Here is a 27,725-nt window from a genome sequence, read left to right as displayed (position 1 = left end):
GTACAGGAGGCAGCTGATCAATGATTCTCATCACTGATGTTTCTATCTCTCTCTCCCTCTCCCTTCTTCCCTAAAATCAATAAAAATATATTTTTTTAAAAGCACACAATAGCCGAAACCGGTTTGGCTCAGTGGATAGAGCGTCGGCCTGCGGACTGAAAGGTCCCAGGTTCGATTCCGGTCAAGGGCATGTACCTGGGTTGCGGGCACATCCCCAGTGGGAGATGTGCAGGAGGCAGCTGATCGATGTTTCTCTCTCATCGATGTTTCTAACTCTCTATCTCTCTCCCTTCCTCTCTGTAAAAAATCAATAAAATATATTTAAAAAAAAAAAAAAAGCACACAATAATACAGTGCCGATTTTTGTAAATAATATCACTAACCAAGTCATCCTGGCTCATCTCTAAGTCTCTGAGCAACTAGACGTTACTGAACTCCCCACTCCAATAAGTTCACAGTTGAGAAATAATTAAATGAATTTCTGCTTCTCAGAAGCCAGAGTCTGCTCTGCTGTCTGAACTGAATAACTAAGTCTGTATTCAAGTGATACGAAAGGGAACAATGCCCTTTTTTTTCTAACTTGAAGAATTTAATTTAGGTTTTTTTATCAAAAACTGCTGCTCCCAGTAGATTAATGGCCTACTATAGCTCTCATATTAAATTAATTGAGTGCAGAATGGCTTTGCTGAATTTGAATGGCAGGCTCCAGAGTTAGCTCACCGTTCTTTAAGAAAGCATAAAATGAGGAATCAAAATCGTGGGACCTGTATTACCATGTCTTCCCTCCGGTTTTTGGAGGTTTTTCCACTTTCTCTTGCCACGCAGCACATTAATTAGCAATCAGGCAGCGCTCGGGCCAGATGATTTCCATTCCCCATCCCAAGGAAACAGCAGCCCCGCCCATAAACTTTCCATCTCGTCGATAGCTACAAAAAGGGAAACACTTCAAGAGAAACAACTTAGAAAGCACCTTGGTTTCTTCCCTCGCATTTCACCCTCTCAACAAGCTCAACTCAAAATGATGACCCCCATTTACCAATGAAGACACTGAGAAACTGAGCAAGAACTTGCCCACAGTCACGCTAGTAACGGGCAGAGCGAGGATCCGACTGCCAGTCCGGATCTCCTTCCCCCACCATCGTAGCCTCATGTGACTCCACTTGTAATTGTCCATTATTTTTTAGTACAACCTCTGCCCTTCTTTCCCTTCTATTCTGAATTTAAATGAATGAATTATTCTTAGCTCTTGACCATCTTATCTTTCCAGCCTCATTTTCATCATTGCACTTCAGGCTGCAGCCACATTAAAACATGTGCCATTTCCTATACACACAATGACCTTGTTTTTGTTTGGTGCTGTTCCCTCTGCTATAATGCCCTTCCCTGCCTTCTTTGCCTCCCCACTTTTCCCAAACCAAATGTCATTTCCTCCACAGGCCTTTCCAAATGCTCACCTTTCTTGATGGAAAAAGATATCCCATGCAAGTGGAAATAAAAAGAAAGCAGGGGTAGCTGAACTTGTATCAGACAAAATAAACATGAAGCCAAAAATGGTGAGGCCCTGGCTGGTTTGGCTCAGTGGATGGAGCATTGGCTTGCGGACTGAGGGTTCTTTGGTTCTATTCCGGTCAAGGGCACATGCCTGGGTTGCAGGCTTGATCCCCCGTGGGGGGGCATGCAACAGGCAGCCAATCAATGATTCTCTCTTATTGTTGATGTTTCTATCTTTCTCTCCCCTCTCCCTTCCTCTCTAAAATCAATAAAAATATATTTTAAGAAAATGGTAACAAGAGGAAAGAAGATCATTATATGATGATAAGGGGGTCAATTCATTAAGAAGATATAACAATCATAAATATATATGCCAATTAAATATATAAAGTAAATATTATCTCAGGATTATTGCACTGCTGATTACGAAGGGAGAAATAATCAGCAACACAATAATAATAGGTGATGCCAATACCCACTTTTAATAATGAATAGATTGTTCAATCAGAAAAATCAATAAGAAAACATTGGCTATGACTTCACTTAAGACCAAATGAACCAACAGACATGCACAAAATATTTCATTCAACAGTAGCAGAATATGCATTCTTCTCAAACTCACGTGGAACATTCTCCAGGATAGGTCATAGGTTAGGTTCCAAAATAAGTCTTAAAATTTTTAAAAAGATTGGAATCATATCAAATATATTTTCTGACCACAATAGTGTGAACCTAAAAATCAGGAATAGGAAGAATACTGAATAATTCAAAAATATGTGGAAATTAAACAACACACTTCTGAACAAGAAATGGTCAAAGAAGTCAAAAAGGAAATAAAAAAATCTTGAAATTAATGAAAATGGAAACATAATATATCAAAACATGGAATGCAGAAAAAGTTATTCTAAGAAGAAAAGATCTCTATCAACCTAACTTGGCACCTTAAAGAACTAGAAGAAGAACAAACTGAGTTCAAAGTTATCGGAAGGAAGAAAAGAATAAAATCAGAGCAGAAATGAGCTATACACTCGAAAAACAATAGAAAAGATCAATAAAACTAAGAACTGGTTTTTTGAAAAGATGAATCAAAATGAAAAGCTTTCAGTCAGACTAAGGGGGAAAAAAGAGACAACAAATAAATAAAATCAGAAATGAAAGAGGAAACAACTGATACCATAAAAATATTAAGGATCATAAGAAACAACTATGAATATTCACCATCAAATTAGAAAACCTAGAAGAAATGGATAAATTTCTAGACAGATACAACCTATCAAGACTGAATCGTTAAGAAATAAAAGATCTGAACAGGATAATTACTAGTAAGAAAGTTGAATCGGTAATCAAAAATCTCCCAAGAAAGAAAAGTCAGGACCATATTGCTTTACTGATCATTTCTACTGCACATATAAATGTGCTTCTCAAACTCTTCCAAATTCATTTTAGGAGGCCAGTATTATTCTCATATCAAAGCCAAATAGAGACAATACAAGAAAAAAAATTGCAAGTCGATATAACATGGTGGACCCTGAACATTTGCTAAATGAAAGAAATCAGACACAAAAGACCACGTAATATATGATTCTATTTATATGAAACTAGAGGCCTGGTGCATGAATTTGTGCACCAGTGGTGTCCCTCAGCCTGGCCTGCAGGATCGGGTAGAAACTGGCTCTCCAACATCCCCCAAGGGGTCCCAGATTTTGAGAGGGCACAGACACCCACTGGTGCACGATTGGGACCAGGGAGGGATGCGGGAGGTTGGCCAGTTGGGGAGGGACCACGGGAGGGCTCCAGGGCATGTCCGGCCCATCTCTCTCAGTCCCAATCGGTCAGACCTCAGCAGCAAGCTAACATACCAGTCGGAACATCTACCCCCTAGTGGTCAGTGCACATTATAGTGACTGGTCAACTGTCTACCCCATGGTGGTTAGTGCACGTGATAGTGAGCAGTTAAGCAGCCTTAGCATGTCATTAGCATATTATGCTTTAATTGGTTGAATGGATGACTGGACGACCAGATACTTAGCATATTAGGCTTTTATTATATAGGCTATCCAAAATAGACAAACCCAGAGGGACAGAAATTAGATTCGTGGTAGATGTGTGGTTTCCCTGGGTGTGGCAGGAGGAGTAACCAGTGGGTACAGAGCATCTTTTTGTGGCAATGAGAATGCTCTGGAATTAGATAACAGTGATGGTTGCACAACTGTGTAAGTAGACTGTGACCCACTGAATTGTACACTTTAAAGGGATGTTTTTTTAAAGTCTGTGTGATGAATCTGACGTATGGTTAAGAAAGGCTGAGGACCAGAGGCCTAGGAGCAGACGTCACCTCCCATCTTCGTTCCCCCTTCTGAGGCCGTGGTTCAGTGGTCTCTGAAGTGCACCACTGCAGCCACCTCCCCTCTCATTCCCACACCCAGCCTCAGTCACAACACTCACTTTTAGAAGATTCCCACTGCGCACCTGTGTAACATGCCTTCTATTCTCTGTATTTCTATGTTTGACATCTGGGACCACCCCTCCCAGAGACAGCCAGTTCCTAAGGATTATAAAGGACTGGCTTACAGGTGTGCCTTCCACATGCAAACCAACCCCCACCACTTCCTGTAGCTAGTTCTTACACTCTGGGTCACGATCCATCTGCCCTAATATTACCCCCAGGGCCAGGTATCAGCCACTGGAGACAGCTCCTTATCCCAAAGCCTGCAGAAACTATTTAAACCAGCCAAGCCTAAGCCTGCTTGCCTTTCCTCTCCCTTCCCACGGAATCCACACACAGGCTCTTGCCCACATTTCCCTTCACTCCCTCTGCCTCCTGACCAACCCTTGGCCTTCCCTGTGTGGCCCTGGGTGGCAATCCCTCTGTTTCTAGGAACCGGGAGTAAAAACTTCTCCCTGCAAGACAGTCATTTCCGTGTCTGCAGGTCCCACCAGCCCTGACTGCAGCAAGCCCATGTGCACATCAAACACCACCTCCATCCTGACCCCACCTCCCTGTCCCATCTACCTTCTCAGCACCCAACACTCTCCAAGCTGCATACCCGCCCCAGACAGTTCCCACTGCCTCAGCACACCACATGCCTTTATGCTGTCACACATGCTGGCTACCCCCTCTACAGCGTCCTCTCCGGCCTCTGCCTCAGCTATTCCTACACCACCATCAAGCTTCACTTTACAGTGCTGCACAGGACACTCCCTCAGAGCCCTTAGCCTGCGTGTCTGCCTCCGAGATAACACCCTGATCCCTCATCTCTGGGTCCCCAGGACTGAGCACAGAGCCAGGGAATTATGGGTAATTCAGAAAGTACAGGGTTTTCTGTTTCAGAGCAAGAAATCCTCCTAGGGCATGCAAGCTCCTTGAGGGCCAGCCCTTTTCCTCTCTCCTTAGCAGGACAGGCACCGCGTTGGCCTGGGTAAGACCTCTGGCTGAGTGAGTAACTGGACTGAGGCTGAGCAAATAAACAAGTGGGAGGGGTGGGTGGGGAAGGCAGGCGGGTCTGGCCCCTGAGGACCAAGCTCTACTCACACTGCTCCTCCCACTCGCGCTCCTCCTTCTCGCTGGCCTGGCTCTGCAGTTGGGCCTGCTTCAGCGTCCAGTACAGCTCCCTGGCCCTCTGCTCCTCCTGGCGGCGGATCTGCTCTTCCCCTCGCTTCCGCTCCTCTTCCTCTTTCCTCTAAAATGTCCAGGGGACAGAATAGTGTTAGGTGACAGTGCCACTTCCTGGGGAGGAGAAGGGCGTCTGTGACTGTGCAGCAGGGCCAGCTGAGCCGGGTGGGGTGGGGTGGGGTGGGCCAGCGTGGCCACTCCCGTCTCAGCGTCTGCAACTAGAAAGGGCAATAGTTACCCTCAGCAAGCTGTGGTAAGGTCAGATGGGTTGAAATATGTGGAACAATTTGTAAACGCAAGCTTTCTGCAAAGATAAGAGGATGCTGGGCCGCCCTGGGCCACACTTCCATCTGGTCTTCCTAGAGACACTGAGCAGGACATGGTCATGTCTTCACCCTGTGTCTCCAAGAGAGAGCAGGTGTGGGGCCCCAAATCTCCAATTTCTGTCCCATTTTTAAGCTCCAAAAAGGTCGTGTGTGTGTTTTCCCCCACCTTTGTTTACATCAAAGTAACATAACGTATGTTAGACACGCATCATAAGCCAAACCTTGTTATAAAACACAGCAATTCTCCAAACCACTTCATATCCCAACTGACCCCACCCTGGTCCGTGCCCTCAGGCCGCCGTTTTCAGTTGTTTTCGCTGTTCCTTCATGTGTTTACGTTTGTCTGAATAATGCTGCCAATTCTTGACTTATAGATTCTAGACATTAACTACTGCCTTTCTTTTTTAGTACATGAGTATGTAGCACTCATATTTCCCAAACAGGGACACACTCATACTTTCCCTCCCCTCATCCACACAATATACATCACAATTTGTGGTTAAAGCAGTAAGCAGTGTAAACATGGCTCACTGAAAACCCAAATAGGGTGATATTCCCACCAATTCTAAGAAGTACATTTCCTAACTTTCTAAGTAGATCTCTGAAATCCCAAACTGCTCTCAAATATTTCTCTGTTTAACCGAGTGCTTTTTATTATACCAGATGATACAGCAGGTATCTTTTTCCAAGGAACACCCCCGCCACAGGCACCATCTCACCTTCTTCTCACATCTCAAACGCTTGCTGCCTAAGTCTCCTGTCCATCCCCCCACCAGGACCCACCTCTCAGCCTCCCTGAGGTGGAGCCCTTGCTTTTTGCTCTGTGCTTTCTTTCTTGGCCACTTCCTCACTAGGCAGCAACAGAGCTTACAGAGCTTCCACAAGTAAGGATTTACAAAGGGACACTTTCTGAGTCTTGTCTGAAAACATCTCTATGCTCCCCTCACCTATAACTGCTAACTTGGCTGAGCTCAGAGAATTTGATTAATAATTGCTTCCTGCAGAATTTGGAAGCCTGAACCTTCTTGTCTTCTTCCACCCAGCACTGCCACTGGCATTCTCATTCTTCTGCGTAAGGAGAGGTTTTCCCTTTTATCGCGGATGTCCTGAACTTTCCTCAATGGGGTGCCTTGGCTTGGATTGTCTTTCATTGATTCGGGAGGGCATTTTAGGTGCTTTCACCTGCAGTCTCAGGTCCTCCCAGTCTAACACATCTTGGCTTAGGGTTTCTTGGACAATTTCTTCTCTCATTTCTCTCTTTGCTTTCTACATCTCCTATTCGTCAAAAACTGGTCTTCTTGAGTTGATCCTCTAAGTGCCTTATCATTTCTCTCTTATTTTCCATCTCTTGTCTTTTTTGGTTCTGTTCCCTGGTTGATTTCACTGACTTTATCTTCCAAACCTTCTACTGAATGTTTTATTTCAGCCACTGCATTTGTAATCCCCAAGGCCTCTTTCTGATTCTTTGGTTGTTCCTTTTTGCTTCGTTGTACCCGTACTTGTTTCCTGAGTGCAATAGCCCATTTCTACGGGTTTTGGAGTATTTCCTTCCCCATATTCTGACTTAGGTCTTTTCCTCTGTATTTTCCTTTGGGGTCTTTTTTAAAGTTTGTTTTATTTGCTGTCATTCATGCGGAAGGGTCTCCTCAGATGTTCCCTGACCCCATTCAAGAGAGAAAGCAAGGATCCGAATGGGAGACTCGGAGTGTGTGGGCAGCGCTTCCGTCAGCGGTAGCTTCACTCTGGGATCCTGGGTGAGGCACCAGCCATCTCACCGAGGAACCCTCCAGCGTAAGAATCTAGGGGTCCTTTCTGAGGTTATTCAGTGCCCGTCCCTCTGTCCTGCTGGGTGGTGTCTGACAACCAGCATTCCAGGAGTCTGTGGTGGAGGCAGGCTGTGAGCCGGACAGCACTCGGACCCAAGCAGGCTGAACCCCTTCATGGGAACACCAGGCTTTGAAGTGCCTTTCATGCAAATTTCCCCCCAAGTCTCACCAGGAGTGGCCAGAAAGAGTCCTCCCAGGATGGGCAGGGGCAGCAGGTAAGGTGTCCCAAGCCCAGATCATGTCCCGCCCAGATCATGTCCCGGCTCTCTGACCCTCTCCTCCATACAAAGTGCTCTCTGACCCTCTCCTCCATACAAAGGGTTAACCAAATGCCCCAAGGAGCTAGAATTCATATTTGTGGAGTCATCTAGGGGCCCAGAGCTCAGGCCATGGTTCCAGAATGGTGGCCTAGCAAGTAAATGAATCCTACTGGCCAGCACAGCATCTTTGTCACAGGATCATATAAGAGGCTGACTTTGTGTGGCTCAAATTGTTAATTTGTTAAAGAAAAAGACTCCACAAAAAAAATATTTGCTGACCCTGTGAACCCTAAGGGCAACCCTGGCTGCAGGTCCCACTGTTCGGAGCTCAGACTTTGACTTAATCCTCCTGTTCCCACGCTGCCCCTCCCCTGCTCTCTCCACTCAGTCTGACCTGCTGAGCCCCAAACCTTTCCCTTCCAGCTCCCCTCCTCATTCTGGTCAGAGGGAGGATGTAGTCACCTGGAGGGAGCAGTGCGCAGAGAATTAAGACAGGGTGAGTGAGAGAACAGGCAGCCACTGTAGGCTGCATGACCAGACGTCCTCTCAGAAAGGGTGATGAGATCTGAGCCTGACCATCAGGAGGAGGCTGAGAGTGAAGGTCAGGGAGAAGAAACTTCTGGGCCGAGGGAACCGAAGTGCAATGGCCCAGAACTGCCAGTGGGTTTGGCAGGTTTGAGTGTGTAATTATCCTCTGTGGCTGGAGGGGGAAAAGGCAAAATTCTATTTTTGATGAGTTTGCGATGACATGGATGTCCAAGAGGCCTAGCATCAGCAGGGGCTGCTTGAGCCTGGGGCTCAAGGGCAGTTCAGGCGGAAACACTGACTGAGGCGCCCTCTGCGGTGGATGGACTTACTATAGCCAATGAGAGAAAGAGCGCAGATCAAGAGAAACACCCCAGCTGGTTTGGGACATTCTCCATTTAAACTTGAGAGGAAGAGTTGGAATCAGAAAAGCAGCTTGAGAAGGAGGCCAAGGCGTGAGATAGAGATCCAGAAGGGGCGATGTCTGTAGGGGAAGCCAAGAGAAGAAATCATTCCGAGTAAAAGGGAGTAAAGTGAGCTGCAGGCTGCTGAGACATCGAAAAAGATAAGGACGAAGAAGCCACAAGGGACGCAGGGACAGGCCGCAGGGCCATGCGGAGTGTGGGGAGAGCGTCCTAGCAGAGGGGGAGCACAGGCGGCCACAGAGTCAGGGCAGCGGGAGTGACTACAGACAACCTTTGACCTTCCTGTAAAAGGATAGAAACAGGAAGGAGCATCCAGGGGAGATGTTGAAATGGGGTGAGTTGGGATGAGTTGGTTGGTTTTAAGATGGAAAATACTAGAACAGAGAGTTAATGACTAATGCAAAATGGAAACCAGAGTCTGACTCCAATGCAGAACACATGGTTTTACCCCAAAGCTGTATTTTACCTTCGTCAGTCACATGTCTCTATCCAAATTTCCTGTCATAAGAACACCGGCGATAAGGAATTGGGGTCCACTCTAAGGACTTCATGTAATTACCATCCTTTAAAGACCTCATCTTCCAATGCACTTACATTCTGAGGTTCTGACATGTATTTTAGGGGGACACCATTCAGCCCATAAGAATGAGACCGTACCCCAGAGAAAGGTCATGACTGGCATATAATGGACAAGTGGCATTTGACCACTCGCCGCAAATGACAAGCAGTGTTCCCATTCCGACCAGCTGCGGCTAACGTAAAAGCAGCAAGTTAAAGGACAGCACACGTTGCCCCACCCCTAACCCCTGGCAACCACTGTTCTTCTCCCTGCCTCTACAAGTTAAATAGAGTCAACATGCAAGTGAGATCATGCAGTATTTGTCTTTTGTGTGTGGCTTATTTCATTTAGCATTACGTCCTCCAAGTTCATCTGTGTTGTCGCAAATGGCAGAAGTTCCTTCTTTTTTAAGACTACTATTCTATTGTGTGTGTATATATACACCACATTTTCTGTATCCATTCATCAGTCAGCATTTAGGTTATGTTTGGTAAAAGGGTACAAAGGTTCGGTTATGTCAGAGAATAAATTCTGGAAATCTAATGTACAGCATGGTAACTAGTTAATTCTGTACTGTATACTTGAAGTTTGCTAAGGGAGTAAATCATAAGTGTTCCCACCACACACACAGAAAAAAGGTAACTAGGTGAGGTGATGGATTTGTTAATTAGCTTGACTGTGGTCATTTCACAATGTATCCACATATTAAAACATAATGTACATCTTAAATTTTTTAAAAACATTTCTATTTCTATTGATTTCAGAGAGAGAGGGAGAGAGAGATAGAAACACCAATGATGCGAGAGAATCATGGATTGGCTGCCTCCTGCATGCCCCCTACTGGGGATTGAGCCCACAACCCGGGCATGTGCCCTTGACCGGAATAGAACTTGGGACCCTTCAGTCCACAGGCCGATGCAATATCCACTAAGCCAAAACAGCGAGGGCTACACCTTGAATTTTTTAAATTGCTTTCAAAGAGGAAGGGAGAGGGAGAGAGAGTAGAAACAACGATGAGAGAGAATCACTGATCGGTTGCCTCCTGCACACTTCACACTGGGGATTGAGCCCCAACCCGGGCCTGTGCTCTGACCGGGAATTGAACCATGACCTCCTGGTTCATTGGTCGATGCTCAACCACTGAGCCTCGCAGGCCAGGCAAATATATACAATTTTTGTTTGTCAATTAAACATCAATAAAGTAAGGGGAAATCACCTGAAATAAGTATACAAACAAATAAAGAATTGGCAGGGCCATTGTTCCCTCATTCCTCTTCAGCTGCGAGCCGGACAACTCGGTGCCAGAGCCTGCAGCAACCGCCATCTCAAAGGGAAATGACTGGCTCTCCTGCGACAAAAGCCAGCTCTTCATAGTGAAGAGGATGATGAAAGAAAACATTGTGCAGCTGCCCGTAAGGAGCACTGCCTCTTCCTCTCCACGGTCTTGTTGGAGTGCTCAACCCTCGCAGGTTGAATTGCTGAAAACTCTCACCTTTGTGGCTGCAATCAGAATCCTTGGCCCACTGTGATCACCCAAGAAAAGTCCCTCTTATGTTTCGCAGCCAAAGGCCAAGGCAGCCACAAGGCAGGTATGCAAACACTCCCCCTTCTGCCTTAGGAATCGATTGCCCTTTTCTGGCAAAGAGAGGCCCTCTGAACTGTCCAGCTTACTCAACCCCCTTCTCCTGATAACCCATCGGTAACAGACACCGCAGGAGCCCACGGAGGCGGCCTGCCTCGCCAGTGGAAAATATCACCGAGACAGATGCTTTTTCTGGAAGGCACAGCGGTTTTTGTTGTTAGTCTGGCCCCAATAACACCACTAAGTTTTGTGCGGTGATGCACCCCACAGGGCAGGGCCAGGCCTGTGTCCTTCATTCCTCCGGCACCAGTTCCCCGCACAGGGCCCAGCAGCTAGTAGGTGCTCCATAAACACTCCCCGGAGGAATGAATGAATTAATGAACAGGAGAAGATAAGATGGGGCTTGTGATGATCCGTGATAGGGAAAGGGTAAACCACATCACGTCGTCTGGTTGATGGCAGCCTTGTCCAAAGAGACACTCAGATAAAGGCTACAGTTTTCAAGAGAAAATCGAAAGGTGGGAAGTTTTCCAACCACTTGTGATTCTATTGGGAAAGGGGCAGGGATACTTTCTAGAGCTGTAGAGGAGGTCAGTGAGCGGCCAAAAGGAACCCCGCCATTAAAGGAGAGAGCAAAAAGGAGAGAGAAATGGCTTTGAGAGAAAATGGAGAAAAATTAAAGGACAATCTAACTGTGTCAACTGTGTCTGCTGTTCGTCAGGGGAAGTGGGGGAGGTGGGAAGAGGGGTCCTTGCTGTCCATGTTCTGTGGTCTTAGGCAGAGGAAGAAGCACCCAAAAAGCAATCTCATGAGTTAGGAAAGCAGGAAAATGAAATGCAAATTCTATCTGGCCTCCTGACCCCCTTTTTCTAAAAGAATGCCTTCCTATGCATGTAAATTGCATTTAAATGGCACCAGTTACAACAGAATGGTTTTTAAAAACAGGTTTCCAGCTGTCTGTGTCTTCTATTTTGGAGTTCCATCTTTATCCCTACATAAGATTCTGGGATCTCTCTCTCTCTCTCTCTCTCTCTCTCTCTCTCTCTTTCTAAAAGAAATCTGCCCTGGTATCTCTCCTGGGACCAGGAGAATTCACAAAACCTGCCTTCCTCCTCAGCACAGGCTGCCCAGCTGCTCCCTCCACCACCAGCTTCTCATCCAGCGTCTCTCTTCTCCTCCATCCCCCTCTGCTCCCTGTTCTGGGCGGTGAAACCTCAGGACACCCAGTCAAGCACGTTCTCTTTCCTCCAAATCTGCTTCTCTTTCCAGCTCCATGGCAGAGAGTGGCGCCTGCACCCGTCCCGCAGCCTGGGGCTCAGACACTGTGCTCTCTGCTTTCCCTCATCCCAACACCTAGGTGATGCGGAGCCTTGTTGATTTCATCACCTCCGTTGCTCTGTGTCCCTCCCTTCTACCTCTCCCTGTAGTCACAGACCCGCCATTTCCCGCCTTGACCACTGAAAAATCTCCTGCTGGCCTGTTCTTTCCCCCAAATTTCCATCACTTGAATCACACCATCGCCACCAGCTGGCCTCATAGAACATGATCTGACCGTGTGCTCCTTTGTGCTGAGATCCTCGCAGCTCTGCTTCCACAGAGACAGTCCACCTCTTCATGCAGCGTCCCAGGGCTCCACAGCCAACCTCTGAGGGTTATGTCTGCCTCCAGCATCATGGGCTCTTTTCTCTCTCCCGCACAGTATTCATCACTCCACTTATCTCCTTCCATCCCTGTCTTTGCTGTGCCCAGGTCCTAAGGTGCTCCTTTACCCTCCACTGTAGTCCCCAGGGTGTGGCTGGGGCTAGGCGTGCTCACAGAGTGGCCCCTCTCTCCCGGGCGCCCTGTAAGCCTTTTGAGAATAGGGAGTCAATTACTACCTCCACCCAAAACACCTGCACTGACATCCTCAGAAAAGAAGAAAATGAGGTAAAACAAACATTGTTAGTGCACTGCTGCACGCTACACTCACGCTGCTAGCGTCTTAGTGTTGAAAGACACAATAAAAGGGATCTAAGCCCATCTCTAAGCTGATGCATAAATTCCTCTCGCAAAGCTGTCTTGGGTATGTATTACTGATTAACAAACCACCAGAAAATTGAGTGCTTTAGAGCAGCGCCCATGTTCCTTGCTCGTGAGTCTGTAGTTAATAATTCGAGCAGAGCTTAGCTGGGGGCCCTCTGCGCCACAGGGCGGGGGTCCAGAGCCAAAGAGGCTCCCTCCCGTGTCCGGTGCCTCTTTCTGCCTCTCTCCCCGCTGCTGGCTGTGGCTTCCTTACCTACAGCCTGTGATCGAAGGCAGAGGGGCTTCTCACAGGCAGCTTCCAAAGTGACCTTGCCAAAGGGGCAGAAGTCGAAGTTGCAGATCCCTGATCACCTCAAAAGCCACAGGGCCAGGTTCACAGATCAAAGCGCATGCTGGGTCCCCGCTGCCACGGGGCACCGGAGGGGAGGGACCCCAAAGGAGCACCGCAAGGAACCGGCCGCCAGCCATACTTAATCCCCCTGCAGAATCCTTTCCAGACGCTGTCAGCCGGTGCTTAACCTCTTCCTGTGATGAAGAGCTCACAGTGACACAAGGGGAGCGCATCTACAGACAGCGCTGGCAGCAATATCCCAGCTCGGGAACCCTGTCAGCCCCCCACCTCCGCCCCCCCAGCCCCTGCCTTGCAGATGCTGCCTGCATTTCTGAGGCCCCTCAACATGCAGACCTGCCAAGTACTATGTGTACCAAAGTCTGAGCAGTCACACTTAGCAAATTAACTTTTAAAACAAAAACGATTGTAACATAGACACCCACACCTGAAACCTAGATATTCATGTTGACCAATGGCACCCCAATATTTTAATAAATCAATACATAAATAAATAAATGGCAAATGAACACAGAATGGCCATAATAACCTTCTTTGGAAATAGCACCAAACACCCACATTTGGGTCCCTCAGTGAACCTGAGGGGGGCCTGAGTTTACTACACCCTCCGTGAACCCCAACGCAGAACGGCCCACAATTTATCTCCCTCAGCACTGAGGTTCTGAAGGAGACCATCGATCACAGACATCTCTGCTGGAAACTCGGTCCCTCTGTGATCTCCTTGTACACTGGCCCCCGCAGCCTTGAGCCTCCCCAGCATCTGAGGCTCAGCCCTCCTCTGGGAAGGGGGGGCAGGGATTGGAACAGGTCAGAGATATATAAAAAGTACTGGCTTTCTCCCCCAGCAGACTTAAGTAATCATATGCAATATAAGCTAAACATCGCTCACTGTGGGTTGGGTTTTAGATACTATTATGGAATCGTTGTTCAACAGGAGTGATAATGATTTCCGTGGCTGTGCAGGGAAGGTCCTTCCCTGGGCAATGCCTGCTGGAGGACATAGGGTTTGACCAGGAGTAAGCAAACCAAGGCTCCCAGGCCAAGTTTCAATCTATTGTTTAAAAGGAAGTCTTATTGGACCAGCCACCCCCTTTGTTTACATGGTGTCTGGCTGCTTTTGTGCCTCAGTGGCCTGGTCTGGTCATTGTGACAGAGACAATACAGCTCACAAAGCCCAAAATTTACCACCTGGCTCTTTCTTTAAAATATATTTTATTGATTTTTACAGAGAGGAAGGGAAAGGGATAGAGAGTTAGAAACATCAATGAGAGAGAAACATCAATCACCTGCCTCCTGCACACCCCCTGCTGGGGATGTGCCCAAAACCAAGGTGCATGCCCTTGACCAGAATCGAACCCGGGACCCTTCAGTCTGCAGGCTGATGCTCTATCCACTGAGCCAAACCAGCTAGAGCTATCACCTGGTTCTTCATAGAAAATAGATTGCTCACCCCTGAGTGAAAGTATTGATGTCTGCAACTTCCTTTTTAATTGTTCAGTAAAACAACAGCAACAAAAAACTGCATATATGCGTGTGTGTGTATATATGTATATTTATACATATGCAGGGTGTCCCCAAAAATGTATACACACTTGAACAGCTGGTAACTCGGTTTTGAAAATGAAGTGTATTTTAATAAACACTGCCTTTGTAATTATTCAAAGTGTGTGTATACATTTTGGGGATACCCTATATATGTATGCACACATACTCTTGAATAATGTGGAGGTTGGGCTGTCAATGTCTGCACATTTGAAAATCCTCATATAACTTCTGACTTCGCAAAAACGTAGCTACTTAATGGCCTACGGCTGACTGGAAGCCTTAACACAGTCAATTAACGCAGATTTTTATGCATTATATACTATATCCTTATAATAAAGTCAGCTACACGAGCAAATGTTATTTTAAAAAATCCCAAGGAAGAGAAAATACATTTACAGTATTTATGGAAAAAATGCACATATAAGTGGACCCACGCAGTTCAAATCTATGTTGCTCAAGGGTCACCTGTACCTATGTGTGTGTGTGTGTGTGTGTGTGTGTGTGTGTGTGTGTGGAGAGAGAGAGAGAGAAAGAGAGAGAGAGAGAGACAGAGAGAGAGAGAGAGAAGGGATGCAAATGTGGCAAAAATTAATAATTGGTGAATTTAAGTAGATAATGTGAGTATTCGTTTTATTTTTCTTTTAACCTTTCTGCAAGTTTGAAAATATTTTTCATAAAATGTTTTAAGAGTAAATATTACTTCACTTTAAAAACTCAAGAGAATCTCCTAAAAAATATAATTCAATAGAAAATTAAATAAGCAGATCAATAACAATATAAATATATAACTAGCAATTACAATGACTTTAAGGTAATGATAACAATCTCATATACGATAGCAACAAAAAAATATCAAACCTAAGGTTTAACTAAAAAACAATTGCTGAGTATTTAAATAATACAACAAATTTTACCAAACTCCAAAAAATAGAAGCACATAAGTCAGCGGTTCTCAACCTGTGGGTCGCGACCCCTTTGGCGGTCGAACAACCCTTTCACAGGGGTCGCCTAAGACCATCCTGCATATCAGATATTTGCATTACGATTCATAACAGTAGCAACATTACAGTTATGAAGTAGCAACGAAAATAATTTTATGGTTGGGTCACAACATGAGGAGCTGTATTTAAAGGGCCAGAAGGTTGAGAACCACTGACATAAGTGAATATGAAGTACATAAGCATACTGTGAATATTTGGCCAATGCATCTGCAGGTGTTAATATTAAACAAACAAAAAAACTTTATCAAAGACAAAAAGAAGCTTTGAGGAACAGGAAGAACATACCACATCCCTAAACAAGAAGAGTCAATGACTTAATACTGTGAAAATGTCCATCCTCCACAAATACAGCTATAAGGTTGATGCAATTCCAATGAAATCATCTAGTGGCTTTTGTTGTTGGAGAGAGAAGAACAATGACAAAATCACTCAAATATATTTCTAGTAGGAAAAATGGGTATGATTAGCCAAGGTCATTTTGGAAATGAAGAATAATAAAAGTTTCTCACCATGACAATGTTAAGGTTTATTTTAAAACTACAACAACTAAGTAAGTAAATCTGGCTCAGGAATAATCAAAGAAGAACAATCCGGGAAGAGATGTACAAGAAGTAAGAATCAAGGCAGCAAGTCCATGAGAGGAGAGAGGGTGGGTTGCCTATTATACAAGGCTGGGACAATGGCTCACCACTTGGGAGAAAATGAAGTTAGAGCCCTATATCAAAGCACACTCCAAGTGAAGGAAAATTAAGTGCAAAGAAACAAATTCATGAAAGCGATAGAAAATAATGTATATCAGTATTTGAGAAGCTTGTGGTGGCACAGGTCTTTCTAAGCATAAAACAAATAGTAAAAAGAAAAAGATTGATATAGTTAGCTAGTAAAAATTTCAATCTTCTGTACATCTAAAAGGACTATAGTCAAATTTAAGAAAAAAAACAACACAACACTAAGAAAAATATTTACAACATAAATGATCTTGTGGGGGCAATGTCCTCACTATGGAATCATTCTGAGGAGGGTTTTGTTTGTTTGTTTGTTTGTTTATTTGTTTGTTTTGTTTTGTTTTTAATGGCCAAATGCCATTAATCTACACTTCACAAAATAGTATAATTGTTGGGATTCAGAATGATTATGATTTTCTCCTTTTTGCTTATATGTATTTTCTGAGTTTTTTTACTGCCCCCTAAAATGTATAATTCCTGTAGAAAAAAAAAAAATATCTTCACACTACCTAAGCTTCTTATAGAGGACTAAAGCTCCTCTATCGGCTCCAAGCTCTCCCAGAATGAGCGGGCCTGCAGCCCTACCAACAGCTTCCTATCCAGGCCAGAAATATACTTCTTTCATTTCCTTGAATCCTCCAAAAACCACAGCTGGGTGATGCTATTACCTAGTATTACAAACAAGGGAGTGAAGGCTCAGAGGGGTTTAGCAAGCTTCCCCAGGTCACACAGCAGTGAGCAGTAGAGTTAGAACTGAATCCCAGGTTGACCGGACCACAAACTTGCCTCTTTCCTGACCTCATTTCAGGAATCTCGGTTTGGGAGGCGGAAGGCCTGAGTCCTGATCCTGGCTCTGTCCTTAACTACACATGGCCTTGGCAAACCTCTTCCCTATTGACCCTCAGTTTTCTCCACTGTACAATGAGAAGTGAGTTGGCCCAACCGGTATGTCAAGTTCCTTCCTTCTCAGAGACAGGGCCGATTTCTGTTCTCATAAAGCAGAAATGACCAACGGCCAAGGACTGATCTAAACCAAGGATCAGTGGCCTGGGGGCTAAAGCAGGTGGCCACTCACAGATGCCCCACACACGGGCTCACCTTGAATTCCTCGTGAATGCGCTCCTCCAGGACCTTGGCAGCCTTGCGGTCCTCCATCTCCACTTTCCACTTCTCCGCCATGATCCGGGCTTTCTCATTGGCCAGAGCATCCCGGAACTTCTTGGTGATCTCTGCCTCCTTCTGTCTCCTTCCAAGAGAACACCAGAAGGTATAAGCTTGTGTGGGAAACTGAAGATCTACATAACAATGTTAGAGGCAGAAATAGAATAGTGGGACTAGCTATAGTTATAAGAAATATTAATCATGCTCTGTTAGCTGTGTTCTGTTCTGATTAAAGAAAGTGCATTCTAACCTGGCTGGGAGTTGTACGCCCCGGGACATGGGAGTTAACATCCAAATACAGTCCATTCTCCTTTTCCCAATACTGCCTACCATCATGGGAAGATTGTTGCTGAAACAATCTGGTCCTGAATTAGCCCACTTTATGTGTTCTGTGTGGGGCGCGGCTGCAGTGTTTTGGCCAGGTTCAAGCCTCAGACTAATGAAAGGACAGGGTCCTCTCATTGCCATGTGCAAGTCCCAGCTGGAGGGCAGGGCCCTCCCAGAACAATTATAGCCAATGGCTGTGGATGTAAGCTTGAACCTGTGGTCTGAACACGTGGCCCCACATGCCTTGTGATAGAGTTCGGGTGCATGTAGTTGAGTGAGGTTGAAACTCACGAGAATGCTGTAAACAACTTGATCAAGCCCCTACTTTGCCTCGTGGCATCTGCTATAAAATAAAGACACGGCTTGTGGGCGCTGGCGCTGTCTCCTCATCAGGGAGCAGCGTCCCACCGAGACCCAGCTTTCATTTTCTTGTCTGTCTTTTCTCAATCCTTTCACACCCCCCACTCAGGATCACCTTTGGCCGTAACAGTTCTGAGCATAAAAATTGTGAACAACCTAAATGTCCATCAACAGGACCAGTAAGTTGGGTTTCCCATGTAGTGAGAACACTCTATAGTAATCTTCTATATAATAAAAGGCTAATATGCAAATCGTCTGAATGGCAGAATGATCAGTCACTATGATGTGCACTAACCACCAGGAGGCAGACGCTCAATGCAGGAGCTGCCCCCTGGTGGTCAGTGTGCTCCCACAGCGGGAGAGCCACTCATCCAGAAGCCGGGTTCATGGCTGGCAAGCGTAGTGGCAGTGGTGGGAGCCTCTCCTGCCTTCACAGCAGTCAGACATTCCCCGACTGCTGGGGGCGCAGGCCCGGCTGAAGGACACCCCACCACCACCAAGTGCACAAATTTTGTGCACTGGACCTCTAGTCTTAAATAATGTTGTGAATCTATACTTATCAATTTATCTGTGTGTTAATAAAGCCATTTACAGAGCATGTACAGACAGTCCCCAACTACTGGTGGTTTGATGATGATTTTTTGTTTTTACAATGGTGCCAAAGCAATACACATTCAGTAGAAACAGTACCTTGAATTTTGAATTTTGCTATTTTCCTGGGCTGTTGATATGCTGTAAGATACTCTCTGGAGAGCCACAGCTCTCAGATCACAAGGGTCAACAACCCACACTAGTGTATTCATTGTGTTAGGTGACTTTGCCAACTGTGGGCTAATGTAAGTGTTCTGAGTATGTTTAAGGTGGGCTAGGCTAAGCTGTGATGTTCAGTACATTCGGTGCAGCAAAGGCATTTTCAACTTACGATATTTTCCATTCACGATGGGTACATCAGGACAAAACCCCATTGTAAGTCAAGGAGCACCTGTTGCTTACATGCTCACTGTGGTTAACTTAGGTGGCAGGTGCTGGGTTGTTGTTAACAGTTTTACAGTTAAAACTCTGTCACTATGCCCAACCGGTGTAGCTCAGCAGTTGAGCAACCCAGGTTCGATTCAATGGTCAGGGCACATGCCCGGGTTGCTGGTTCAATTCCCTATGGGGGAGGTGCAGGAGGCAGCCGATTAATGATGTTTCTCTCTCAATCAATGTTTCTGTCTCTCGATCCCTCTCCCTTCCTCTCTCTCTAAAAAATTTTTAAAAAAACATATTTTAAAAAAATGAAATAAAATAAAGATGAGGAAACTGAAGCATAAAAAGGTTAAAAACAAAAAACAATGTCACTAACAATTGGGTGGTGGGGGGAGAGGATGCTGGCATCCAAGTTTGGCAAAAAGATGTTAAAAGTTGTTTATAAAAGAATTCTGATTCCAAATCTCACTGGGGACTCAAATGTCCATGAAAGAAAAACAAGCAGATAACAAAAGTGAATCCAAACTGCCTACTGTCCCAGGAACCACTCAGTGAGAGGAAAAGCAAAAGCATGTCGTACGCATTGTCTCACTGAATCCAAATAGAAGCAGTGTTGTTATACCCATACCTCAGTGTGAAAACTGAGGCCCCAAATAGCTCACTTCTAATCGGTGGGGCCAGGATTTGAATCCATAAGGTCTGTCTGAAGCAAGACTTTGATGGTTTGGTCACCTAACAGCCAGCCAACTGCCTGGCACCTCCTTCCTCTGACCCATAACCACTTGTCCTTATCTGGGACCCACCCCAAGGCTCTGAGTTCAGGCCTCACACGACACCCATTGGCACCTCTCACCAGAGCTCCTCGGCCTCCCTCTGTGCCTGAAGCCGTGCCTTCTCTGCAATCAGCTCCTCAGAGATCTCTTCATAGGGCTTGTCGCCAGGGCCTTCTCCCATGATCCAGACCCAGACCTCGCCGTCTTCCCCCAGCAGCCACTGGATGTGCTTGTCACTCGCTGCTTCACAACATAAGGAGGAGCAAGAAAGGAAGAAGAACGGATCTGGGTTCTAAGTAGTAAGAAAGGGCCTAGTTTCGCCAATGGTACATAACCACTCTACAGTACTGTCATCAACAAAGAGGATTCCAGAGAGACACGGGCCTGAGTGCAGGTCCATGGCCATCTCTCCCTCCCACTCCCTCTGGGGAGCAACACAGCAGCCAAGTCAGCCTGCTGAAGAGGGTGTCTAAGTCTAAGACTGTGTCTGAGGCTGAGCACCCTGACATCTTCAGCAGAGAGAACATCAGCGACAGTGCAGCACCCCCTGAAGGAAGTGACTGTGCCACCCGTGGACCAAGGCAGTTAGGGGCCAGTGGCCTTCTCCTCTGTCCTCTCCCCCCTCTCTCTCCCAGCAGCACTCCTGTCCACTGGCTGAAAAAAAGGAATTGGAGATGGTGGAGTTGCAAGGTGAAGCAGCTAAGCCTTGGGTCTCCCTGACCCACATCCACCGGTAACATGAGCAAGAACAAAACCTATGTCTCATTAAGCTACTGAGATTTTTCAGTTTTCCTATTGCAACAGATCCTATTGATTACCACGACTAAAATGGAAATCTATCCCAAAACTGGGTACACCTGAGACAGAAACAGAAACTACGGGTCACTAACTAAGCAGTTGGGTGTCCAGTGATGTTTAGCAGGCTAAATGGCTGGCGATCCACATTATGCAGGAGCAAAACATTGGGTGAAGTTGGTGGGCACTGTAATGTAAAAGGCAGACCCTCCTGCCTCTGAAGGGAGAGACTGGAGAATAGGAAATCGGTAGTGTGTGTTGGTTGCCAGTGGGAAGGTGTTAAGAGAAAGAAACTGGTTTGAGAAAGAATTGAATGCTTTGCAAGTGAAAATGAAAGGAAATAGAGAGAATACAGAAATTTGGGACTTTGTAAGATGGGGAAAACCACCTCTTTCTAGGGCCCGAATTGCAAGAGATGGGCTTTTAAAGGTCTTGCGTGACAGCCCCGTAAAACCTGTCAGGTGAATAAAGCGAGCTGGGCACAGAGCCTGTGGCAGCCATGAGAATGCACCCAGACACCCAACCAGGGGGCACAATGCAGCCAGCACTCCAGTTCCTGTGCTCTCACATCTGCCCAAGGCCAGGCTCACAGAGGCAGCACCCAGCCTTTGACTGAGCTCGGCAGGCTTATTCCTGGGAGGCAGCAGACTCCTCTGGTGGGCAACTCCCATGAGGCCTTGACAGACCTTCCTTGGATTGCACATCTGCCCAGAACACCTCCACCCAATCTGACTCTCCATCTCCTTCACTCAACCAACCTCCTCCAGCTCCCAGCCCTTCCTCACTCACAAGCATTTCCTCAGTAAAATCCCTGAGTGTTTAATCCCATCCTTGTCTCTGCTCTGCGGAGGAGCCAGGCTAACATGAGCACATTAAGAAGGGGTCGGGGGGAGGAGGGGGGCGCGCGGAGATGTGTAATACTTTGAACAATAAAGAAACATTTTTTTAAAAGAAAATGCCATCTTCTCACACTTATTTTTACAAAGAGCCTAAGACAGGTACTCTAGTTCAGCGGCTGCCAACCTTTCGGACCTCACGGACAACCAGTGGTCCACGGACCACCAGTTAGCGACCGCTGCTCTAGTTGAAAGGGAGAGGCATAGAGGTGAAGAGGCAAAGAAGTACAGACAACCTGTGAAACATGTCTAAAGACAAATGGTAGACGTGTTTGCTGGGACATCGAAGCAAGGACAAAGCAGCCTGTGAGGCAGAACAGCCAACAGAAAACGCTACCCCAGAAGCCAGGGGGCGACAGAATTCAGGAATTAGGAGAGACCAGCTGTGTCACAGGCTGCTGGCGGTGGATGGGTAAGACTGAGAACTGACCACTGATTCAGCAACGTGGAGGTCATGGTGATCTTGATAAGAGTAGGTTCGTGAGTTTGTGGAAAGGGATGCTTGGAAACTGGAAACTTTTAGAAGAAAATATAAAAGCATATCACTATAACTTTGTGGAAGGGAAGAATTTCTTTTGCAAGACATAAAAAGAATAAACTGCAAGAGACTGTTGATAAATTTGAATACAGATTAAAGTTTAAAATTTCTATACAAAAAAACACACCATGGAGACAATTAAAATTCAGCAAATGAGAGAAGCTATTTGAATACACATAACTGTCAAGTGATTGTAACAATTAATAAAAGCAATAATAACAGCTTACAATTACAGAGGGCTTATCTGCTAATCACGGTTCAACACATTTTATATGTATCAACTTATTAATGTCTAGAACAATCTTTCTCTATGGGGTCCTGTGAGAGAAATAAGCCCTATAAAACAATTTGAGCCCGGCTGGCATAGCTCGGTGGCTGAGCATCAACCTATGAACCAGGAGGTCACGGTTCAATTCTTGGCCAGGGCACATACCTAGGCTGCGGGCTTGATCCCCAGTGTGGGGCGTGCAGAAGGCAACTGATCGATGATTTTCTCTCATCATTGTTGTTTCTATCTTTCTCTCTCTCCCTTCCTCTCTGAATCAATAATAATATATTTTTTAAAAGATGAAAGAGACAAATTTAACAAAATGTGTTGTCTCATCGCAAAAACACTTGCTGAAAGTGAAAACATATTAATGCAGCTGAGGTTCCCAGTCTCTACAATTATGTGAGCCAATTCCTTAAAATAGAGAGATGATAGATTGATAATAGATAGATAATAGGTAGGTAGGTAGATAGATAATAGATAGATAGATAATAGATAGATAGATAGATAGATGATAGATAATAGATGATGATGATGATGATAGATAGATAATAGATAGATAATAGGTAGATAGATAGAAAATAGATAGATAGATAGATAGATAGATAGATAGATAGATAGATAGATAGATGATAGATAGATAAATAGATAGATAGATAATAGATAATAGATAGGTAGGTAGGTAGGTAGGTAGGTAGATAGATAGATAGATAGATAGATAGATAGATAGATAGATAGATAGATAGATAGAATCTCCTAAGGGACCAGCCACTTCCAATGTAATGGTGCCTTCCAGTGAATCCTGCAGGGAGTGGCTGCCCAGCAGCTGCTGTGTTCTCTTAGCTAGGTGCCTTTTGTTTTAAGTGGTGAGCCTTAACCTTCTGGGGGTGGGGAGGGGAAGAACTCAACTAGGCACGTGATAAATGTGCTTATGTTTATCGGATTCCTTCAACATACCAGGTTTAACCGAGACCACCTCATTCCATCTTCCCCACAAATCTGAGATAAGGTCTCTCATCATCTCCAATCTACATAAGAGGAAACAGGCTCAGGGAGGCTTGAGTAACTTGCTAACCTCACATCAACTAATGGAAAATAGGAAGCGGGCAGAGCCAACATGTGAACTCAGGCGCTCTGACCACTGCACAACTGCCTCTTGCACAAAGGATGTGACGGCCAGCACGGTGTGGGCGTAAGAGTCATTGTCAAGAACGCCAGGCTATTTCCTGTTGTACTCAGAACCACTCGCTGAGAGTCAGCAACACAGACACGGGGTCGGTCAGTGACGTTAACCATCCTCCCCTCACTCCCTCCAACCTTGTGACTGTACAATGGCTCCTGAAATAGCTCCCCAAGTTCAAGGCCATGTCTCTTGCAGAAGCCTTGCCTCTCTTACATGTAGAACAAGGGGCAAACCCAAGATCTTCCACCAGGCCATGTGCCCCATGTGCGCTGGCACTCACTGCAGTGATCACTGGGAAATCCCGAGTGCCCTGCCTCCAGCCCAGCTCCCTTCAGTCCTGAGACACCGCGGAATCAATGTCCGGTGAGAGTCTCTGGACCCAGGCTTACTGCTATCCTTCCCAGCTCAGTTTTCTCCTCTGGAACAACGTCTCACAACTTAGTCAATAAAATGAAAGGGCTGCACATGTACTGGGGACAGGGACCAGACCTCCTAATTCTTTAGCATTTCAGAGTCTGGGTGTGAGAACCCAACCAGGGTGGCCAATGAGAGGATAAACATAAAAAAAACCCCGAGACCTAAAGACGTGTAATTTTGTAAGGACGGGGGTAATAAGTGTGAAAATGCACCCAAAGACTTTAGAACCCCAGGTCTAATACAAAATCTGGTTCCAATTGGGAAAATCCTAAGAAGCTTTGCTAATTTTTACGCGAGAAAAACCTGGAAAGCAGTCATGCTGGCCACTGGGAGGGACAGCCTAGGGACAGGCAGCGGTCGGTAACCTGCTACTTCTCAGCCCAGCTACTCTGAGCAGCAGCTGGACTGGAACCTGGGGTCAGGTTACAGGGAGTCAGGAGATAACCAGCAGGTAGCCTTTCTCAGAAACTGCCCTGCACACTCCCAGCAGGAAGGGGAAGCAGGGAGGTGGCAGCCATCAGCCCCTGAGGCAGGGGAGAGAAATGAACCCTGGCCTGCTCAGCCCAGCATCCCCCCTGGGGCCCTGCACCAAGCAGAAGAGTGGCTTCCCTCCATCCAGAGCTGAGCAAAACTCACTCTGTTCAGTCCCGGAGCTTTTGGCAGCCCAGCTGCCAGGAGAAAGTGGGGGAGGGGGGCAGGAGAAGGAGAGGGCACTGTATACACTGAAACTCAAGTTCTCTGCAGGCCACTGGCCACTGAACAGGCATATGGCCCCAGGCACTGGCCTGTGTCTACCCCATCCCTGTGCCCAAGCTCTTACGTTCCTCATCAACGTTACTACTATTAAACCTTTTCTTTTTTTCTTTTTTTTTTTATACGTTTTTGGTTTGTGTTATTTTTTTTTTTAATATATTTTATTGATTTTTTACAGAGAGGAAGGGAGAGGGATAGAGAGTTAGAAACATCGATGAGAGAGAAACATCGACCAGCTGCCTCCTGCACATCTCCCACTGGGGATGTGCCCGCAACCCAGGTACATGCCCTTGACCGGAATCGAACCTGGGACCCTTGAGTCCGCAGGCGGACGCTCTATCCACTGAGCCAAACCGGTTAGGGCGAAACCTTTTAAACTTTTGCCAATCTCGCTGTTTAATTTGCATTGATGCCATTTACTAGTGAGGTCGAACTCCTTTCCACGTGGTCATTGTGATTTGAAATTTCACTCCTGTGAACTCCTCCTTCATCTCTTTTCCCATTTTTCTGTTGTTTACCTTTTGCTAACTGATTTGGAGCATCTCCAAGTTCCCCGGACACTAATCCTTTGTCTGTTCATACTTTGCAAATATTTTTTTCTTCTTTTATCTCCTGTTTTCTTCTTTTTTAAAACTCAGTTTCATATCTTTATCATGAAGATTTTTAAAAATCTAGTCATATTTCTCTTTCAATGCAAACAGGAATAACAACTTATTTCACTGGTGTGAGGACACATTTTAACATTTCTGAAATCAGGGTACGCCTTGTAAATGAGGAAAGAGTGAAGTTAGGGAAAAGTAATGGGTTCTCTTCCCAGCCTTACTCCTACATTATTAACAGAACGTAAAGCCTGTGGAAAAACAATAAATTTATCTTGACATTTCAACTTGTGAACTTCCCTGTAGCTCCCAGCCCTGCATCAGACAGCACGGCTACTCATGGCTATGGCTGCTCATTGGCACGGAATGCCCGGTGCTAGACTCGGCCCAGCCCAGCGGGAGACCTCCTCAGAGGAGTCTGCGGGACCACTTGACAACCCCCTGAAATTCATCAGCGTAATTATCGGTACTAGTGAACTCACAGCAATGGGCCAAGAATGCAGAGCTGTTTCTTTCATGTGATTCAGTCTCATTTTACAAATGAATGTTTTCCCTTGTTCCTTGGATCATTCCTGGCTTTATTCCTGGATATGTGTCCAGTTTGCAAACTCTAAGAACCATGAATAATTTGTGTCACTTAATTCTAGTCAATGCCTCCAGACTCTTTGAGTTCGTTTGACAAAACAATGGCGGATCTGGTTTAATTTACAGCTTTTTTTATTGACTGCGGAGAGGAAGGGAGAGGGAGAGGAAGATAGAAGCATGAAGAGAATCATTGATTGGCTGCCTCCTGCACACACCCTACTGGGGATCGAGCCTGCAACCCAGGCATGTGCTCTTGACCAGAATCTAACCCGGGACCCTTTAGTCCGAAGGCCAACTCTCCATCCACTGAGCCAAACCAGCTAGGGCTACAGCTTTTTTTTTTTTTTTTTTTTGCAGCATATAAAAATAGTTGTCTTTCTAGCTATGATGTCTTAGATTTTATGAAACATAAAGGACCCAACTCCCAGGTCCCTAGGGGGAGAGTTAAAAGAAGGCACTGAAGGGACCCAGGAAGGCCCCATGCAAGGTGTTCCACCTCGCTCTGCCTGCTGCCTGCCCCTTCCTCCTTAGCATCCAGAACTCGGCCCCTCTTGGGGAACTCCCTGGGGCTCCCCTCCCAAAGCCTTCCACTGGACGCTGGACGAGGCCACGCTTTCCATTCTCTCCTAGAGACAATGCTCAGAGCTGACAAGTAAGGGCTCCGAGAAAGGTTGATCTCTCACCACAGCCAAAACAGCTGCACCCTCCTCCCTGGGGACACCCACGCCTGCCAGGCACTGGGGAGATTCTGTCAGTGGTCTCTCCAAGCCCCGCCCCCCAAGGTACTGTCCTAGAAGCACTGCCCCCAGTACCCAGGAAAGGGGTCTGAGCAACAACTCCAGAAATCTGGGCACCCCCACCCCTGACACCCCAGTGTTCATTGGCAACTTGGTGATCCAAGTGCATTTACTAGAAAACTGTTGGAACCAACAGACAATTTCATGCAGGAGCTTGAAGAAAATCAGTATGCCGAGATCAACGGAGACCACACCACGTCTGGCAACAAGGGGTGGGCGGAAGACAGCTTCAAGCCTGGGTTTCTCTTGCTTGTGAATGGCTTCTACTTGATGCGCTGAAAATCCTAACAGGGAGGGGGTGCTGGTGGGTTGGCCAAGTCCCTGGTGCAGCATCACTTTCCCCTCAGAGGGAAAAAATGCAGGGAGCAATGAAACCAATGCAAAGTAGAGTTAATGTCCAAATAATTACTGATTTTAACAAATCTTGAAAGATGATATAAATAAACAAAATCTATTGAAAATCCTTGATTAGCCCAGCTGGCGTGGCTCAATGGTTGAGCATTGACCTATAAACCAGGAGGTCATGGTTCAATTCCAGGTCAGGGCCCATGCCCGGGTTCCGGCCTCGATCCCCTGTGGGGGGCGCATTCAATCAATGATTCTCTCTCATTATTGATGTTTCTATCTCTTTCTCCCTCTTCCTTCCTCTCTGAAGTCAATAAAAATATTTTTTAAAAATCCTTGATTATACCAACAAAATAATGGAGAAGAACTGAAAAGTACCTTTATCCTTTTCATCCATAGTAAATTTTGTTTCAATCTTGATAACTATGGAGAAAATAAATTGGAGTGCCTTTCTTTTAAAAAGTTGTAAAATAGCATATGCCATACATTTTCCAATAGATTCTCCTAAAAACAAAACAGGGACAAAAGGCGGAGAGAAAGAAAGGATTTAGGCAATATACACTAAGCAGGTGCAAAGACGAAAAGCAGGACTCATGGAACTAAAATCCAAGTCAAAATCCTAGAACAAGAAATGAAAATGAAATGAGTTAGAAGTATGAGGGGAGAGGTGACAGAATGCCCATGACTTGTATATTACAGGCTGTGTTTTG

At 45.8% G+C, this 27,725-nt stretch overlaps 1 protein-coding gene across 1 annotated transcript in view; it reads right to left on the bottom strand.

The window, feature by feature from the left end:
• Positions 1–27,725, bottom strand: part of SH2D4B (SH2 domain containing 4B) — a 71,930-nt gene that overhangs the window by 36,962 nt on the left and 7,243 nt on the right. Inside the window, exons 2-4 of the mRNA XM_036337273.1 lie at positions 19,920–20,079; positions 17,348–17,495; positions 5,024–5,171 (exon numbers count right to left, since the gene is read on the bottom strand). Of these exons, the coding sequence (XP_036193166.1) occupies positions 5,024–5,171; positions 17,348–17,495; positions 19,920–20,079 (456 nt within the window). The remainder of the gene's footprint in view (positions 1–5,023; positions 5,172–17,347; positions 17,496–19,919; positions 20,080–27,725) is intronic.

The sequence above is a fragment of the Myotis myotis genome, unplaced genomic scaffold, assembly GCF_014108235.1.
Source record: "Myotis myotis isolate mMyoMyo1 unplaced genomic scaffold, mMyoMyo1.p scaffold_m19_p_15, whole genome shotgun sequence".
Classification (NCBI taxonomy): Eukaryota; Metazoa; Chordata; class Mammalia; order Chiroptera; family Vespertilionidae; genus Myotis; species Myotis myotis.
Note: the sequence above shows the minus strand (reverse complement) of the source record. Positions and strands in the feature narration are given on the sequence as shown.